The following is a 20,513-nucleotide window of genomic DNA, read 5'->3' as shown; positions in this document are numbered from 1 at the left end:
TCCTCGTGTCCCTGTAACCAAAAATTGCCTGCACACAACTCGAAAGATTGAAACTCCAACCATGCAAGCCTGTAACTCCGCAGAGTGGATTCCGCTAAGGACATCTCCACCAGCCCAGTGATCATCATGCCCCCCAATCCCAAAAGTCTGCCTGGACCGCAGTCTTGCTCCGCTCCGGGTGCCAATGTACGAAAACATTGCCACTGTGAACGAGACAGGGAATCTGCAATCTTGTTGTATACCCCAGGTATGTGTGCAGGTTTGAAAATAACATTCAGTGACAAACAACGAAGCATAAACTGGCGCAACAAGCGCAAAACTCTGAGGTCCCTTGCTCGCTGTCTGTTGACTAGTTCAATGATTGTCATATTGTCAACCCGAAAGACCACTGTCCTGTTAGCTAGTTCATGCCCCCATACTGCTAATGCCACCAAGGGTAGAAAAAATTAGAGGAAGGCAATGCTCCTCCCTTGCTGCAGCCATTGCGTAGGCCATGATTCTGTGCACCATCCCACCCCAGAAAAGCCCGAAGCCAGAGGCTCCAGCCGCATCGGAAAATATCTGTACTTGTCACACCTTTTCGGTGTCACAGAAAACATGGATACCCCTTTGAAATCTGCCAAAAAAGTTTCCCACAACTCAATGTCCTCTCTCAAGCCTACAGATACTCATATCCTATGGTGTGGCAGCACCACTCCTGACATGGCTAACCCTAACCGCCTACAGAAGGTCCTTCCTTCCCTCAATACCCTGCAGGCGCAATTAAGGTAGCCAAGCAACTTCTGAGCAGTCCGCAGGTCAATCTTGTGGAGCACTCGCACAGCACCAAGAAATTCCAAAATCTCCTTCACCTTAGGCGCCGGCAATCTGGTTACCAAGGCTTTCGAATCCAACTCTATGCCCAAAAAGGTTAGGACTGATTGCGGCCCCTCTGTCTTCTCTGGAGCCAAAGGCACCCCCACCTGTTGAGTTAGTTCTTGAAAGGCTGTCAGCGCCCGCCCACAGGCCCCAGAAGTGGCTGTCCCTACAAACAGAAAATCGTCCAAATAGTGAGTCACCGTCCGGTGCCCACTCTGTCTGACAAAAACCCACTGTAGGAAGGTACTGAAGGTTTCAAAAAGTGCGCATGCAATGGCGCAACCCATGGGAAGCACCCTTTCGACATAAATGGCCCCGTCCATCTGCATACCCAGCAGATCAAAATCTTCCGGGTATATTGGCAGCAGCCTGAAGGTGGACTGAATATCGCATTTTGCCAATTCAGCACCTTGCCCACACCCCCTGACCAACTTGATGGCATCATCCACCGATGCATAAACCACCCTAGTGCCCTCAAGGGCGATAAAGTCATTAACAGAAGTGCCCTCCGTCCAGGACAAATGGTGAATCAGGCAAAACTCACCTGCGACCTTTTTAGGCACCACTCCCAAAGGGGATATCATTAAATCTGCACTTGGCCAATCGTAATAGGGGCCCGCGATTCTTCCTAACAACACTTCTTTTGCCAAATTGGCCTGCACTACCTGTGGCAGCTCCTTGTCAGACTGTAAATTGTCAGACCATTTCCTCACCCGGGGACCCTGATAGCCCACCCGGAAACCTTCTCGAAAACTCCACTCTACCTTACAAGCTTTGTCAGAATCCGGATAAATGCGCAACCAGGGCAGTAAGGCCTTCAACCTAATTGGCGTAGGACCCTTTTGGCACAGGAGCGTCCGGCATGCCTTGTCCCTTGGATGCCCTCCATTGCTTTGCCAGGCTGGAAAGGGAAAATCATTGAGTGACTGGATGATGACCCCGCACTTGGAGCAGTCATGTTTAAACCTGCAGGGCTGTCGGGAACAGAAACATTAAAATTCCAGCATACTCCTGTGGTGGACACCAGGGGCCGTGAACCCATGCCCGCCCCTCCCTGGGCGAGACGGGCCTGAAAAGGCTTGTAGTCAATGGGCAAACCACTTGCAGTATGCGTAGACGCCGAGGATTGAGCGGACGCCATCCACTGCATCCACAATTCGGGGTCTACATCGCCCCATGGCTTATCCGGATTGACGCTCACTCTAGCCTTGAATTCTTCGTCATAGCTCAGCCATGCAAAACCCCAAAATGCATCTGAGCCTTCCGTATAATATCCATATACTTGAAAAGCGCTATGGCCCTATCTGGGAATTTATCACAGTATATACTGGCAAAAATCAGAAAGGCCGACGTCCAATTATCCATTGTGATAGGAACTCTTGGCTTACGTGCTAGCTCCCACTCCTCCTCCTTGGATCCCTCTTTGGCCTGTATGTCTCTATGTAGGAGCTTAAAAACGTCCACATACTCGTGTTTCCAAATTCTCGCTTTTGTTTTTTCCGCTACATGCGAGCCCAAAAGCATGGCCAAACCCATGTATGGGAACCGCTTCTTGTGTCACCCCCCCTTCCTTGTCTTCTGACCCAGTGACCTCACCTGACGTCTGATTGCCTGTTTCGATAACTGTTGTAGAAATGGCCTCCTTAGCTTTTGCTATGTCGCCACCTTGCACTACCCCTCCCATAGCTGTCTCAAGCACCGAGCAGTCGCCCACCCCTATGGATTTACACGTGCAGGAACCACTGGAAACAGCACCATACCCCCAAACCGACCACCATTGCCCCTTACCTCTGCCTTCTGCCCCCAAAGGCCGTGCAACCTTCCTTGACCCTCGACCTCGCGCCATCCCTGGGCGCACCTCCGTTGGACCGTCAGCAGCCATATGACCCTATAAAATAGAAGCAGAAGAGGAGGTTGTGCCGCACTTGCGCTCTCGCCCCCTCCCTTTGACACCGCTCACTTCCGCCTCGCGAATCTCTCCTTTCTCCCATTCATCCACATCCTCATCGTAATCGAGGTCAAACACCTCTTCGTCATCCATCTCACACCTGTAGATGACACCACCCTTCGGTCTGGAAGTAGTCACCGAACTTTCCTCTGGGCCCGCATGGCGCAAACCAACCTCGAGAGACCCACGCTCCAGCAGTGTAGAGAAGGCCGCCGAAGTCCCCCTCTAGAGCTTCAGACCAACGTGCAGGGGCCATGTTGCGCCCTGTTGGTGTAGCCTTCTTTATGCCAGCCTCAGCTGCTGACATTTTCCGACCTTTCCCAGCGTGGCCGTGTGCACCACTGGGACTTCCCGTGCTGATAGGCCCTCCGGCCGCACAAGCCCCCTCCCTTCCTCTACCTGTGGCTCCCAGACCCAACTGCCAGCCCCCAAACCAGTAGGCTGGGGCCGATCCCGCCAGTACCCTCTGCCGACCTCATAAACTGCCTGTCACATGCCCATGACTCCTCCCTGTCTCTACACATCTCTGCCCACCTGGCTTCAGTCTCCGCCACAATGCGGCGTTGTTCTGTGATCCTGGTCTCCAATTCCCAAGCCTCAGGAAGGTCCCAGCCACCCAGCATGGGTCCCCCCCGGTCAAAGTACCCACTGGCCCCACCCCGGCCCCTACCTTGGGTCTTTTGCCCTGCCCACCCACTATCTTGGCCTTGGTAGGCCCACCTTTCCCTTTTACCTCACACTTGCCTCTTTTCTTCACTGGGGGCCCGGGGCCCATAAGGGGTGCTGTGTCGCCCTTGGGGCAAGACATATCCTACGGAGCCCATAGATTGCTGGGCCCTGGCAAGGACTGCTCCCCTAATGATGTGCTCTTGTCAGGCCCTCCCCAACTTGGTAAAACCTGCTGGTCCCCTGGGGCCTCATACATGGAAAATCCAGGGCCTGTATCCCCCCTGTTTCCTCTGCTGACTGCTCTGGGCCCATAATCTCCTGATCTTGGGGGGGCTGGATGCGCCTTGCGCCCGCCCGTGTCTTTTTAACAATTTGGGGCCCATCACCCTCTCCGCCCCCCTCCCGGTCCGGGGAAGAGCATGCAGCTATAACTGCCGCTACACGGCTCGACACGGGCCGTGTCGGCCGCATCATGCGGACCCAGGCGCGGTCCAGGATGCCAGACCTGAGTAAGTCGGCTCGCCCGCTTTGCCGAGGACACGAAGCGCGGCCCTCAGTGCTTCAGCGTCATGGCTGGTTGCCATGGCGCTGGAGCAGTAATAGCGCCGGCGTGCCGTGTTGCCAATACTCTGCAAGGCCGAAAGCCAGGCCGCTACAAAACTTGCCTGCACAAAAAAAAAAACGCGGTGGCCAGATTCTGCTCCGCTTAACTATCGGTGCGGAAAGAGGCCAATCCTTCCCCCCACACCCTTTTAAACCCCCACCCCTAGTCCCTCGCCCACTTACCTGCAGTCTATACTGTCCGTATGCGCCACTTCCTGTCCGCCCGAATGCGCCCGCAGAGAGACTAGAGCGAGTCTCTCTCTCCGGGCCCCTCAAAACCATGAAAGTGAAAGTGAAATTCTTGCCTTTCTGTAAGAACAACACCATATCCCTGTTTGGCTCACTGCTTTTCTAACCCAGGGAGGGTATTTTGGGGAACTGGTGGCAGTAGGTGAAGAAATATGCTGGAGTCCTTTATAGAAATAATAATCACCAAATTAACATTCGGGTCTTTATTTCATGCCAATGACCAGTGGTGCTACTCTGCTTGTTGGCCTCTGGTTAACCTTCAGTTAAGTGTAGTTCAGTCCGATCCAACTGCTTACAAAAATATATCCCAGCCAGTGTTTAAACAAAGTAAACCGAGGCTGGTGAGCTGATTAGACCCATCGATCATTGGCGCGTGCTTATACATCTGGTAAAAAGTAAGGAGTGAAGGGCAGTCTGCAGTAAATTAGTTTTTCTAAATCTATTTCTACATTACTCCATATTACTTCAAACTACTGCAGCAAGCACAAAGGCAAAGATGTGGTTTCCCATATCTTGCAAAACACCTAAATACTGTGCTTTTACATGTGCAAAAATGGAATGTTTGGGAAGCTTCCTAACCTCAGTACATCATTAATGTTTAGAATGGCTACGGGTGTGGAAAATTCACTATTTTACCACATTTCTTTTTTTTTTTTAATGCAAAGGTAGTGCAACTTCCAAACCCAGCTTCTAAAACACAGGCTCCATCTCCACGCATGCATATGCAGGCAAACTCATGGTTACCCTGACGCCCCAGCAAACGCCCCTGCCGGATGCTCAATAAAAATGTGAAATGAGAAACTGCCAGAAGATCTAGAGATCTGGGCTATGTTTTTGGATCATTGCAGATGGAGATGGACGGAGGTAGCGAACGGGGTTCACAGTCACAAGGGCTACATACACTGTGTCAGAGAGGCAATAGTCGGAGGGGGATGAGAGGAATTTGTGTCTACCTTAAGGGCTCAGAGGCCATGGCTGGGGAGTAGAAAACCGTGATGAGGGATCCTTCTCCTTTACAGTAGGGAGAGGGCCTGGACGAATCCATTGTTAATGAGTAACAATGTACTTTTTCCTTTTTCTTACGGGGCACTTGCCTAGAGTATTATTGGTGTCGAGTCTAGAGGGATGGGACGGAGGGCTGGATCCTTTGACAAATGTGAATGGGATTTTTATGCACACTAAGCAGATGTACCATTTGTTGTCTTCCTTGGTTTCCTTTTGTTGGTTACAGTGCAACTGTGTAATGTATATTATATCAACATGTATACTCATGGAAGTGGGTCAGCTCTAAATAAATTACCATTAAAAATAGTGTATAAAAAGATTAAAAAATAAATAAAAATGTGAATAAAAAAATAAAATGTGAAATAAAGTAATGAAATAAATGATACAAATGATTGCTCTTTCTTGACTAACCAATCTTTATTCTGGCAAGGGGTATCATTGCGTCTACCTTCCTCCCTCTGACAAAGTAGTGGAAAACACAGAACGTTTCGTTCACCCTCAAAATATTCTTGTGTCTTCTCTGCTTTTTTTGCTAGGAAAGTCATGATTTTGTATTGTTTTAGGTTGTTGGTGGAAAAATGACAGACATGGGACGACTTGGTGCCTTCATTACCAAAGTGAAAAAAGGTAGCCTAGCTGATGTTGTGGGACACTTACGAGCAGGTAAGCAGTATATCACATTATTTGAATGTAGTAAAGAGACAAACTAGTTTAAGGGGGCATTGATTACGTGGTTATACGTTTTTGTTTAGGCAAAATCTGTTGCATACGGTACGGTGTCTCTTCTAGTAGGAATGGTCTTTATCTGTGATACATTGATGTATTTTTCTTTTTTTATATCCTTTGAACCATAATTTAGTTTCATTGGCTTGCCTTACTTGTATTTATCAATTGTAACCTTTTATTTAAACTTACTTGGGACATTGTGCCAATTTCCTCGTCGATCAAGGACAACTGTCAACAACAAGCCATATTTGTACTCATTGAACTGGCTTGTTGGTTATTGTTCAGCCGTTTGTATTGATCTCTCGTTTGCGCATCTTCTGACTTCAGAAGCTGTTCTAAAATAGAAGTGTTATTGGTGGTAAATGCCACGACTGGATACAAGCTTTTTTTTCAAGGCTCTGGGATGTGTCTCTCAGTAGGTGGCGCAGCTTAAAGCAATATGATGGGCAAGTGACATCATCTAGTTGCCATGCTCTCTACAAGCAACAGGGCTCGTCTTGCTTGCTGCTTGGATAAAAACATCTACCCAGGGTGTACTTGTGTTTTCTGATAGCACGACTGGAAGATAAGTTATAGTTGTCTTGCAGTGGCATGCCTTCCAAAAAACTTCATAACAAAAAAAAAAAAATATATATATATATATATATATATATATATATATATATATATATATATATATGTGTGTGTGTGTGTATATATATATATATATACACATATACACATGTATATTCATTGAAATAAACAAAGGTTACAGGGGCGTTATAGTAGGAAATAGAATTAGAAAAACTATAGAAATTCACTTAAAAAGCCAAAGGTTACAGGGACGTTATACTTCGGCTCACATTTTAAACCTACCAAATCATAGAAATTCACTTGTTAGAGTTATCTCTATAACTCCTGTCCGATACTAGTATTTGACCCTTCAGCCTAATGAGTGACAGCACAAGACCTTGACCATTAGGCCAGAAGCGACTATGTTCTGCTCTGCATCCACACATAACTATAACATTTGTACCAAACATCATGCTAGTCTTACTTTTTGAAGTCATTGCATGGAGAGACCATTGCAATGACAATCCCTCTCTTCCATCCCATTAGAAGAGAGAGAGAGACAGGATCACTGGGGAACCTCAAGGCACCTGTGGTCCTAGCTGGCTCCCCACGTCCTCTGGGCGCCAGCAGTGCTCCCACAAGCAGGGAGTTGCTTTAAATAGCAGCTCCCTGCTTATGGTCCCTGGGGCTGTGCACAATTTAATTGCCCCCAGAATCTGACCCACTCGGGGGCTGCCTACACAACAAGTGGAAAAGCACCAAAATTAAAGAAAAAGATGCTTTTTAAGCCCTGGGAGGTCACTTCTAGGTCCCCAGCAATAGAAATAAAGGGACAGGGTGTCCTTACCCTGGCCCCTTTTCTTATTTTGTTACTTTTTTCCAGGGACTCGGCTGAAGCCGAGGCCCAACATGGCTGCCAACACTTTCTTGTTGAAGTGGTGTTAGCCAATTAGATCTTAGCACGAGATCCGGAGGTTTAGCAGAGCCTTTGTGTCTGTTTATATACAAATTAGTTTTTTCTTTAATTACTAAAAAACGTATAAATCGATTTACACCAAATAACAAAAAGGTTGCTTTCTGGACCAGGAGCTACGTTTCTGCCAAATGTGGAGTAATTCCTTCCAGTGGTTCTGGTGCTATCGCTGTTCAAAATCCCTATGGAGAAATGAATGGGAAAAAAGCATTTTGGGACCCCCCCCCTTTTTTCTCAGCCCCCCGCTTGACGGATCGACCCCAAAAACTTTCCAGACAGCAGCTCACATGAACGTCAAATTCTTTTGGAAAACTTTTGTTATGATTTGTCAGTTGGCACCAAAGTTATAACTATACCTAGTGGCGACTGCCTATATATATATATATATATATATATATATATATATATATATATATATATATATATATATATATATATATATATAGAGAGAGAGAGAGAGAACGAGAGAGCGTATATTTGCCACTCTGTAGTTATTTTAGGACTTTAAGAAGACATTTTGTTTGAGTATTAGTATACTGAACTCTCCTATGCTATTTTCTTTAATTTAAGGTGATGAAGTGTTGGAATGGAATGGAAAAGCTCTGCCAGGGGCAACAAACGAAGATGTTTACAATATAATCTTAGAATCAAAATCCGAATCTCAAGTTGAAATTATTGTTTCTAGACCTATTGGGTGAGTTTTCAATTTAATGTATATTTAGAAATTTACTAACCTGTGCATGTACTGTTTGGAGGGTAGAGTGTGTCTTTGTGGTTACACGTGCAATACAGCACTCAATTCTCATGGTTAATAAAACATCTCAACTTGCCAGTGTTTCCATATAATGGGTTCCAATACAGATTGTATCTGGTATGTATCTATGCATATGGTATTTCTATAGCGTAAGCGTAGCCAAAAGATAGGGGACTGCTGTAAAGGGTCCAAGATAAGTGTGATGTCCCCCAGTTATAGGAGGGGTAGCTGGGTTATGGACGGAGTAATGCATTGCGATGTAGTGTTCTTGAAAGAGGTCAGTCATCAGCTCCTTCCATATTGGAGCAGCAGGGGGCAGCCCTGATGGATACAACTTTGTTGTTCCAGATCCTGGGTGCATAGATGGAAAAGGACTGCATTGCTTGTTCTTTTCTTTTTTTATAGATCGAAGGAACAAGGCAAAATGATGCTGTAGGAAGCTGGCTTTCCATATACTATATGAAAATGAGATATAGGCCCTCATTACAACATTGGCGGTAACTACCGCCTAAGGCCATGGTGACAGCCGCCAACATACCGCCGCCGTGGCTACCAGCCATCTACGCATATCATGACCACTGGTGGTGTACCGACAGAATGTTGGCGGAACACCGCCGACAGTGATGAGTAAGTTTGGCACGCAAACCATGGCGGTAGGCCGGGTCGTAATCCCGAGGGTGGGATTGTGACGGTCGCCGGGCTGGAGACCGAAGTCTCCAGCCCAGTGGCCATTACCACCCTGGCGGTCGGTGTGTTAAAGTGGCGGTCTTTGATGGCGGTTACCGCCAGGGACAAATCCAATTCTTTTACCGCCGGCCTGTTGGCGGTATTAACGCTGCTTTAACACCGACTGCTTGGGTTGTAAAAAGGGTCATAGTGTGCACAGAGTCTAGGTGCTTCCCAGAGGCTTAACAGAGGCTAGTAGATAATACTAATGCTCTCTTTTGTAGTAGTGAGGTCGAGCAGGTAGGCTTATCAGAGGGTAGTGCAAAGCGTATGTTGTACACACTCAGGCAATAAAGGAAACACACACTCAATGACTAACACCAGGCCAATGGTTTTTATTTAGCAAAAATATAGTTTGTTACTTTATTTCTAGAACCTCAAGATTCTGATTGCAGGTAAGTACATTTGCAAGTAAGCAGCAAGTATATGTATCAACACCACTTTGTTTCAATTTGGCAAGTCAAACGATTTTCAAATAAATAGCAATAATCTGTTTTAAAAGTTGACACTGCATTTGTCAAACACAGTTTTAGGGGGGAAAGAAAAGTTAGTACAGTTTCGAGGTAAATACAAGACTTTCAGCTCCAGTCTTCGGGGGCTAGGATGTCCACAGGTTGGGGTTCAAGTTAACCCCAAACACCCACCACCAGCAACAAGAGGTCGGCTGGGTGCAGAGGTCAAAGTTGCTACATGATTTAAAATGGGCTCCTATGGAGACTGGGGGCACTCAGCATTGGATCTGCCAGCAGGTAGGTAATCCCGTCTTCAGAGGGCATACCTGGGGGGTTTAGGTGAGCACCCGGGGGGCCACAGGTCAGCACCAAACACACACCCTCAGTGGCACAGGGGTGCAGGATGCAAAACGTTGTTGGGCTGCCATTTCAATAGGGGAGGCCCGGGGGTCACAAAGAGGATGCAGGCTGGGTCCAGGGAGTTGGTTCGGGGAAGCCACAGGCTGTACAAAAGGAGGGCTGTCTGCTGCATGTTGCTGCACCGGAGTTCAGGTTCCCCAAGGCCAGGGGGCTACAGGTGCAAGGTACCTTTTGGCTTTGGGTATCTTTGTCCGGATCCTTCACAGGCAGGGGGGTCCTCTGGATTTAATCTGCAGGCGTCGTTGTGTTGGTCAGGAGGGGTCAACCCAGGGTGAACACTAGGTCGGAATTGCCTGGGGACCTGCTCTAGACTGGTGGGCCACTTGGACATGGGCCGTGGGTGGCTGATGCAGAGTGGACCGGGCTTGTGGATCTGGGGTGGTCCTGGAGTCCTTTTCTGGAGTTTCTTTGTGGACTGGGCCGCTGCCCTCATGAGATCTTGGTCTTCTGGTGGGCAGGCAGTCATCTTGGGGTTTTGAAGTGGATGCTAGTCCTGCAGGATGCATTGCATTTTTGTAGCAGGTGCTTCAGAAGCTGGTGTCAAGCCGGTAGGGTTGGGGCAAACTCATTTGGTGTCTGCAGTCTTCTCTGTTGGGGGTCAGCTAAGCAGTCCTTCTTCTTGTCCTCTTGAGGTCGCCAGGAATCTGGTAAGCTAGGTTCAGGGGAGCCCCTAAATCCTAGATTTAAGGGTTCTACAGGCATCAGGGGGCAGTAGCCAATGGCTACTGTCCCTGAGGGTGGCTCCACCCTTCTGATGTCCATTCCCTTCGGCGGGGCGGGGAAATTGACCTAATCCTATTGGTCCTTGTCCTCCTAACCAAAATGGATGATTCTGCAGAAGGGGATCACTTAAGCTTTGGACACCTTAGGGGTGGTCCTATCTGAAGTGGTCACTCCTCCTTGGTTTCCTAATTTTCCCAGCAGATTTGCCCCCAAAATTGGGGCTTTGTCCAGTGGGCGGGCATCTCTACTAGCTGGAATGCCCTGGGGGACTGTTAAAGGAGACATGAGCCTTTGAGGCTCACCACCAGGTGTTACAGTTACTGCAAGGGGAGGTGTGAACAAAGCCTCCACGAAGGCTCTCACCCCATGAGGTCAGAAACTTGTCTGGAAGTGGCAGGCTGGCTCAGATCGGTCAATCCTGGACTAGACGTTTGGCTAAAATACAGTGGGCATCCTTAAGATGCCCTCTGGGTGCATTTTTCAATAAATCCAACACTGGCATCAGTGTGGGTTTATTGGGCTGAGCAGTTTGATACCAAACTTCCCAGATTTCAGTAAAGCCATCATGGAGTGGTGGAGTTCATAATGACAAACTCCCAGCCTGTATATTTTATATGGCCACACTGCACTTACATTGTCTTAGAATGTACTTAGACAATGTAGGGGCATATTACTCATGCAGCCATGCCCTCACCTGTGGTATAGTGCACCCTGCCTTAGGGCTTTAAGACCTGTAGAGCGGTGACTTACCTATGCCTCAGGCAGTGGTTTGTGGGCATGGCACCCTGAGGGGGGTTCCATGTTGACTTTGCCTTTTTCTCCCCAACAACAAACACAAGCTCCAATGGCAGTGTGGATGTGTTTGGCGAGGAACCTCCCGGGTGGCATAATACATGCTGCAGCCCTTATGGACCTTCTCTGGCCAAGGAGTCCTTGGTACCATGGGTAACTTTTACAAGTTACTTAGCTATGGGCCAGGGGTGTGCCAATTGTAGGAACAATGGTACAGTTTTAGGAAAAGAACACTGGTACTGGGGCCTGGTTAGCAGCATCCCAGGACACACTTAGTCAAGTCAGCATCAATATCAGGCAAAAAGTGGGGGAGTAACCATGCCAAAAAGGGGCAATTTCCTACACATGCTCATACTTAAATTAGCTGACATTAGTTGTTTTGAAGAAGAGCTCAGTGTGTGACAATCTAATGACTTAAATACAGGATTATCAGCCGAAGTTTTTAAGTTATTAGAGATGTGATATATCTATTATGTGATTTACTTATCAATGAGACACAGTTAATATGTTCTTTATAGTTAGTTATTTCATTTTTATCTATCCCCATTTTGTGAATTTTCTGTCAGTTTGGCACAATTGACATGTTGTGTATAGCTATTTATTTATAATTTGTACATAGTTTTTAAAAACATACACACATTTGAATATAGTTCCATAACCTTCTGAGATCTCAAACATTTCATAAAATATCTTTAGAAAATAAAATAAGGAATATATAACTTCTTACTTGCTGTGAGCCACTACTGTGAATCCTTCTTTGTGTCTCTGACGGTCGGCTGCAGAGGACTGTCCCCATAGTGCTTTTCAAAGATGTCTACAGACATCTGTCCATTTCTATTTGAACCAGGCAGAGGAGGCAGGATAACAGTGTTGTTGCCTTTTACCCCAAGCACAGTGACAGGTAGTTTGTAAGAAGGTTCAAAAGCTTGCATGTTGTGGATTTTCTCCCAAACTAGGTCCCCAATCTTAGAAACACACCCATCGGCAATAGTGATAACCTTCTCCACACATGTGGCAGTGTCAGAGTGGTTTATATTTGACAATTTGTCTCTGACTTCATAGATACTCTGTAAAACTTTCAAACATTTCTCTGAATCAAATGTATCATCATCCACCAGCTTCCCAGAATGATTTAAGCCAGGCACATATATAGGAACTCTGAAGAGACTCTCATATGGAGTGCGTCCTCCCTGTACTTGTCTAAGTACGTCATTTAATGCTCTCTGAACTCCATAATAACTATGATACCAACTATGACCTGAGCTTAGCATCTAATCAGGTAAAGCTTGTTTAATCATGCCATTGACAGACTCTACTGCACAGTATGATTAAGCTTTGAATAAGTTGCTGAATTTCAGACAAGCTCCTAGAACAAACGTTGAATCCCTATAAGCCTTAGAGGTGAACGCAGGACCGTTATCGAAATGAAATGAATGAACTGCCCTAACTGTTACTAGGCACTGCAAATCGTGTAGTACTGCTGAACCACCTGCGTTTCCCTGTAGCCAAACCCATAACAACCAAGAGCATGAATCAAAAGCCACCAGAATGGCTGAGTATGATCCAAATAATTAGTCCAGAAGATGATGTTTGAGATCATGAGAGGATCTGGTGAGGGTTGAAGGTTTAATCTGTTGACAAATGTCAGACTGCCTAACATAATCGCTAGTCTGCTTATGTAAACTAGGTCACCAGTAGTGCCTCATTGTTATGGTTGAATTAATTCCTGCATATACAGATGATAACCCCTCATGGACTTCTGTGATTAAACCTGACGGAAACAGATTATTATGTATTAGTCTGCGTTCTACTCCTGGTATTAGGACTTCTGCAACGTTACCTAAATGAAGAGTGTAAGGGAATTGGGAGGACAATCTGCAGGAGATTTCCCACTTTGCTTGGATACATTTATGGCTGATAAAATATCTGTCGATCTTTGTTTAAGATCTGGTTAGGACTGCTTCTCTAATAGTCTGAATTGCAGCCTTTGCCGCAAGGTCAGCTTCACAATTTCCTTTGTCATAAATGCCATCATGCTGATGGCTCAAAGTGTGCCTCTTATGGACCAATGGAAGCTTATTTTGTATGACAGATACCTTTCCCTAAAGCTTTTCACTTTAAAACCTTGAGTCAATTTAAACACCAGTGCTGCAAATGGACATTGTAACCTTGCACACAGAAGGTTGAGCTGGACACAATAAGTGTGGGAACTGTTGAGTTAATCTTTTGCAATGCAGGTAACAGAGCATGCTGTGCAGTACTGTCAGTTACGATTTTAGTGTGGGTGCATTGTAGGACGAATTCATCATCCTGCACAACACCTTTTTCTGCCTTGCAGGCTGAGGAGTATTTGTATTTTGTCCCTACGACAGGTTGGGCAGTGCTATCTGTATAGAATATACTCTGGAAAGACTCAATGATTAAAGTGGTTGTATATAAGATGAGAGGCATCATACTGACATTTTACATCCACCGCTCCTAAAGAATCGACCCACTGTACCCATCTCGGGTGTAATGCACAAGCATTAGCAATGCTTGCATTTGTGGCTGCTTCTAGTGCTAGTTTTGGGAGAAACAATAATATGTTTTCCCTACACCAAAGGCTGCTCTTTTAAGATAGCTGTTTGCTCAGCCGTTCATTTTTTTTTCAATGAAAGCAAAACATGCTTTTGCCAAGGAAGAAAAGGGAGACTTGTAAGCAAAAAGCCTGTCCTTTATTGTAAGTCACATAGGTATAACCATAGTTAATTGGTATAACTATGGTAAGTAGTTTGGATTTATTTATTTATAAATGAATTTTATTTGTTTTTGAAGGACCAAATAAACAACAACAAGCATTGCATTCCAGTCACTCCCCACCACCCTCCCACTCCACCTCCCCAACAATCACTGAAAAACAGATTCAGCAATGAGCACAGTCTCTGACATAGAGGATAAGCCATAGTAGTCCCACCATTTGCCCCAGTCCTTGGTAAATTTATTGGGATAGCCATTAGCGATGTAAATCCATTCCTCTTGTTTGGTACACCAGTCTGTACCAGCTGTCAGTCACCTCTGGGGTTCCTGAGCTCCTCTAGAAGTCCCAAAGGGCTCCGCACCACATGGAAGAAGTTGGCCTTTAGGACTAAACACTAAGGGCAGTTAGAATCCTGCCTAAGGCCAGCGTGTGAATCTATGGAGTGACATGCCTGTGAGATACTGTAACTCCGCTAGCCTGAGCTGCACGGAAATAGCAAATCCCCTGGAACTCATACCTGCCATCTGCCACTCTTCATCAACCAAGTCTCCAGCACCTCAGGGGCAATGTTGTCCAAAGAGCAATACAATCGAGAAATCCCCTTCTACCTAGACTGCCCATCAACAGTCGAGCCTCTAAGGGGCTATATTTTGGCAAATCAACCAAATCTGCCAAGTGTCAGCCAAGTGCGTGTCAAACTTGTAGTTATTTAGGAAACTGCGTGTGTGAAACCTGAAAGTGGGCTTGCATGTCTGCAAAAGAATATATGTAGCTACTCATCCAGTGGTCAGCAAATGGTATAGTTGCAACTACTGAAATGCCTCCTGTTGTGGTGGGTGAGTTAGCCAGTGTCCTCTCCACAGCAGGGTTTGCTGGGTTAGTTTCCTGTCCCACCCCAAAAAAATCTATTGGTGACTCACCAAACGATAAAAATTGTTCTGGTGAGGTCAGGCATATTGGGGGTAATAGGCTCACTGTACAAATAGTGCTTAAACCCCATTTAGCCCTAGACAGTGCAGTTCAAGTTGGTAGGCCAGATAATTCCATCCGGCAGTCAGCCAGTCCTTGATCACTAGTAGCTGGTATGCCCAATAATAAAGACATATGTCAACAGCTCCCAACACTCGCCATAGACCGAAAGGCAGAATTTATCTAGAGCAATACACAGAGGGCGGCCTCTCTGAAGAAATGAGCGGAAGTGGACTGCAACCTCTGTGAACCAAGTATTCGTGATGTGAAGTGAGAAGTTCTTCAAAGCGTAACGAAACCATGGAAGTAACATCATCTTAATAAGTGCAACTCAGTGCAGGGTGTTGAGAGGAAGGGTGGACCAAGTAGTCAAACAAGTCTTTGTCCTTCAATAGAGCGATGCCAGTTCAAGAGAACACATACGTTCAGGCATGGTGGAAATGTGAACTCTGAGGTACTTTAAACTGAGTTAGTGGACTGGGATATCCTGTTGCTGGCCCAGCACTGCGTTACCACCCCTGTACAGAACCAAGGAGTGGTTTAGCTCGATTAACGTGGATCCCGTAGACCTCACCAAACAGAGGCAAGATGTCCATCATGTGGACACCCTACTTCTGGGGGTCGTTCAAGAATCAGATGAGCTAGGGGTCCAATTGCCAGCGCAAAGTGGAGCGGAGATGGGGAACACCTTACGGGTTCTACATCTAAATGAAAATTCCTAGAATAACACCCCATTAACTAGGACTTCCACCCTGGGTTGTGCATAAAGAACACTGAGCATCCTTCGAAAGCGAGCGTCAAAACCCTTATGAAGAAGGACCTGCTTGAAATCATTACAGCTCACTGTGTCGAACGCCTTTTTGAAGTCGATCAACATCAGGGCTCTCCAACCCCCTCTCCTGAATGCACGGGTGTTCGCCAGGGTTGCATGCACATGACAAATCGAGTAGGGTGTGCTTTGGTTGGGGATGACCAGCCACAGTCTATTCGCCAGGACTTTGACATATATTTTCATGTATGTGTTACTTATTGAGATTAGGCGATAGGAGACCCACCCCAGGGCAGGCCTATCTGATTTAGGAAGAACCACGATGATGGCCAAGTCAAGGTTTTATGGGGGAAGAACTGTTGCAGCGTGCCTCATCATAGAGCCCTAATAGGTGTTGGCTTACAATTTCTTGGCATTAAGAATAATACTCAAGAGGATAACCATCCAGGCCCAAAATGTCCTCTACAATGGAGAAGTCCAGTGATGTACGTTGACTAGTAGCGATGCTGGGAAGGAGGATATTTGATAGGAGGAGCTGTGCTTTCCCCCAGGGAGGTCATAGCCATTAAGATCCATGTGTAGTCCGCAAACATGTTGGTAATCGCTTCTGAAGTAGTCACCAAAGTCCCAGGGGCATCCTGAATAGAGGAGGTGAGCCAAAAAGTGGTGTCCCAGCTAACAAGCCTATAGAGTAGAGTACTACTTTTGTCCCCATGCTCATAACCCCCCTGGACAGAAGCACACCAGCACTGCAGAGCCTTGTGGAAGGCCAGCCGCCATAGGGTGGTTCAATGCAGCTCCATTTGGCAGCTGAGGGATTCAGTGGCTTGAGCCTGGAGTTTCCAAGGAGAGTTTGCTAGCTTTGAGTTTAGTCAAACAGCAGTAGCATTCCTGGTCGACAAGCTTAAGGTAGACCCTGGCAAATCCCCACCACCCCTGCCCCCAGAGCTTGACCTTACTAACCACTCACAGGGTGCTCGCCCTCTGAACTGTCCCAGTATTGGTATCAAAGTAGGGCTGGAGTTCATCCTCCAGATGATCAAGAAATTGGACATTGGTAAGAAAGCAGTCATTGAGCAGCCATATGGGGCAGTGGCACTGTGATTGTGCACCCAAACGCAGAAGAGGAAAACAGTCAGATATCCCCTGTATTAGCACCTGTGCAGCAGAAGTGGTTTAAACGTCAGTGACAGGGAGACAGATATGGTCAGTGCTTGATTGTGTATTTGCAGACACAGAGACATAGGTGTAAACATTCTCCTGAGGGTGCCACAACTGCCAGATATGACAAAGTCCCATGGAGACCATCCAAGAACCCAGCTACCCGGATAGCTATGGCACCCACTAGCACCATAGGGTCAGGGACTGCATTAAAATCCGCCCACAGCCCCATGGGGTAATGATGCAACAACCACTGTGAGATCCTGAAAGGTTTATCTGTGTAGTTGTGGAGTAATATGCACACTGAGGACACTGTAGGGCTTCCCCTCAAAGGAACCAACCACCTCAACATAGTGACCTTAAGCGTTATGGAGAACTTGACTAATCACAAGAAGAAAATGTTTGTGGAGTAAAAACGCCACCCCTTTCGAGTCATATCCAAAGCTAGAATGTTAGACTTGGTCATACCCACTCCTATGAAGGAACTGACAATGGGACCCAAGCTGGTGAGTTTCCTGGAGTAGAACCATGCTTGGCTGATATCGTTTGAGGGATTGAAGGACTGCAGTCCAGGAGGCCATTGACATTCCAGGAAAGGAGGCTAAAGGGAACCCAGAGAGGAGTGTGCAATGGCAACAGTCATTGGGTGGCAAGACTACATATACAAGAGAAAAGGAGCATGAGACATGCCTGGAAGCAATAAAATCATAAGCGATAAACAACAACAAGAAACAATACAAAGTAAACCACCCGTGAACTCCCCCCCAACAACAACCACCCTCTTCTTTCACCCCAGAAGCATCTGTCTCCCAACATCCACATATTGGGGTATTCGAGGATGGCCTTCTTCTGAGTAAGGATGGTACTGTCGGGGTCATAGTCGAAGTCAAAGTCAAGGTAGACCCAAAGCAGCAATGTAGCAAGAGAATTAGGTGGGAGGTTGAGTGAGTCAACCCCGACCTTCAAAGGATCCATCGTCTGAAGTATCCTGCCCGGTTGAACCTTGCGGCTCCACCAGACTCCAGTGAAGCAGGAACAAATCATCAGCAGTTTGGGAGTTACTCTGTTCTGTGTCAAAAGAGTCCAAGGAATGCCTCTGTCAGCTGTGTTCCCCTTGGGCCAAGACTTCCATGGGTTAGGGGGTGATCAGGAGCCAGAATGGACACCTTATGAGTCGGACTTGCCCCACCACCTGGGGGTGCTTGGTGCCCCAATCATCTCTGCTAGGTGGCCCACTCCTAAGCCTCCTCAGGGGTATCAGAAAAGTAGGATTGGGAGTCCTGGATAACTAAGTCTTGTTGGGAAAAGCAACATGTATTAGAGGGACATTGTCTGGAGTTTCTGCTTGACCGCATCAAAGGAGAGCATGATCTTGGTATAGTCCGGGAAAATCATAACATAAGTAGATTCAAAGTAAAGCTTACCCTGAGTATGGTCCTGCTGCAGGAGAGCAACCTGGTCTTGGTAATTCAAGATTTTGGTAATGAATGGGCAGTGATGCCCCGGGGAGGCTCCTGTGCCAATGTTCGATTCACCTGCTTAACAACAAAACAAGGTGACAGGGTCCTTTCGGGGATACACACTTTAGTCCATGTTTAGCATCTTCTGCCCTGGACTCGAGGCTGCGCACAGTGGGCATGAGATCACTGACTATGGCATAATAGTCTGATGAGTCGTCTTCAAGCGTGGATACCCGACCCTCCACCTCCGTGCCCCTTCCAGCCTCATTACAGAGATCTTGTTGCAGGAGTATGTCATCCAATCTCACCTTCGAAGTCTTGGTTCATGGGCTTATTGGAAGGTCCGGATGGCCTGTAGAATATGAGCCATGTCAATATTCAGAGGGGGCCCAAAGCCACAAGATTCGGCCCACAGTTGTTTGACAGGTTCAGCAGGGCCGGTGATGTATCTGTCGATCTCAGATTAAGCCCCCGTGCCTGGGATCCTGTCTTTCCCATTGGTCAGAACGTGACCCAACACAAATGGCACAACCAGAAATGGGGTAACAATAGGAATTAGAGGTTCAATACGAAGCAAGGAAGTGGCGGCAGGGTGAACAGAGGCAGAGTGAAACTTGGGCAGTCAGGTCCAGCGAGAGGTGGGTAAATAATCACACTCAGCCTGATTGACCAATGAGTCACTCTGGGCAGTTCAAACAGCTGAAGCCTCAAGGGTAGTTGAGGGGGGAGGAGTATCCAAACAAGTAGCATCCAGTAACACATAGAACAGGCCTTGGCCTGCATGCTCTCCAAGAACAAATTCAGGGGGAGTAGCATGTGCAGCATATTTTTCTCCATTCTGTGCCAGTCTTTTCAAGGGTGACCCCCATCTAGGTCCGCGGCACCCCAGACCGCAGCCAGAATCAGTGGCCCCGGGATGAGAGCTTCTCCCAGTGGGAGGGGGGGTGTCCTCATGTACCAGTGTCGCCATCCAGGCCTGAAGCCTGTTTGAGGGCAGATTTACAGGGGTGGAAGATAAATATCTTCAGATACGTCGGGCAGTGGGCCCCAAAGATCAGCTGCAAAGTCTACAGCTAATCGCAGTCCCCCCAGTAGGTCAGACAGTCCAGCAGAGGAGCGAGTGGGTCAGAAGAGAAACGCGTGGATGGTGCCCACAGCACACAGGGCTCAAAAAGGGGGAGGAAGAGTCTCAGCCACACACTGATGTCCTCAACAGCTGATTTTCTGGTGAGGCCATGTGCTCCCTTCACAGGGCCTGTTGCTGCAGTACTGCAGCCTCCCAGACTGCATGAGAGGCTGGGCAGGACACAGAGGAAGGATCAGGCTCCTCTGAGCCAAGCCTAAGACAGCGGCCTCCCCCTTTTTAATCGGACAGGGGATGTGGAAGAAGAAAATGGGAGGGAGGGTGCCATGCCCTCTCCGGTCATCAAAGAGATACCTTTGCCTCACCTCGAGTCATCCAGGGTCTGCTCGGGTCTCTCACCAGGGTGCATAGGTAGTGAGGCAACCGACCCCTGAGCGTCATGCAGTACGGGGACCAAGAGCACACCGGTGCCCCGGTGTTCAGCTGAATCACCACAGCAAGGCATGAGGGGTCTCAGACAAACTCTACTGGCCCACACCAGGACACACAATCAATGGGCAATGCGGTCCGAGGTACCGGGTATTCAGCATGGGCCACAGCCATTTCATGAGAGAGGAACACGGGAAGGCCCATCCTGCATCAGCTCAAAAGGGACTCCCAGCAACTGTCAACGGCCTCAGCGACGGCCACCCCTGAGTAGGAAGGAGTCATGTAGGCTCCGTTTCCAACCCGGATGACCCAGGGCGGTGGATGGAGGATGATAGTAGAGGAGGCCCCAGGAACTTCCCTAGGACGCATATGCCATCTTGGCTGCTTCTGCCACACCCCTTAGGTTGGATTTGTTATCCCTAATTTATAAATATTTAGGGCCTTTTTTAAGAGT

At 47.4% G+C, this 20,513-nt stretch overlaps 1 protein-coding gene across 7 annotated transcripts in view; it reads left to right on the top strand.

The window, feature by feature from the left end:
- RIMS1 (regulating synaptic membrane exocytosis 1) overlaps positions 1-20,513 on the top strand; it is a 2,255,956-nt gene that overhangs the window by 1,097,360 nt on the left and 1,138,083 nt on the right. For all 7 annotated transcript variants that reach the window (XM_069235695.1, XM_069235694.1, XM_069235701.1 and 4 more), the window contains 2 exons: positions 5,896-5,995; positions 8,154-8,277. In XM_069235695.1, coding sequence (XP_069091796.1) covers positions 5,896-5,995; positions 8,154-8,277 — 224 coding nt within the window. The remainder of the gene's footprint in view (positions 1-5,895; positions 5,996-8,153; positions 8,278-20,513) is intronic.

The sequence above is a fragment of the Pleurodeles waltl genome, chromosome 5 (genome assembly GCF_031143425.1).
Source record: "Pleurodeles waltl isolate 20211129_DDA chromosome 5, aPleWal1.hap1.20221129, whole genome shotgun sequence".
NCBI classification, from domain to species: Eukaryota; Metazoa; Chordata; class Amphibia; order Caudata; family Salamandridae; genus Pleurodeles; species Pleurodeles waltl.
Note: the sequence above shows the minus strand (reverse complement) of the source record. Positions and strands in the feature narration are given on the sequence as shown.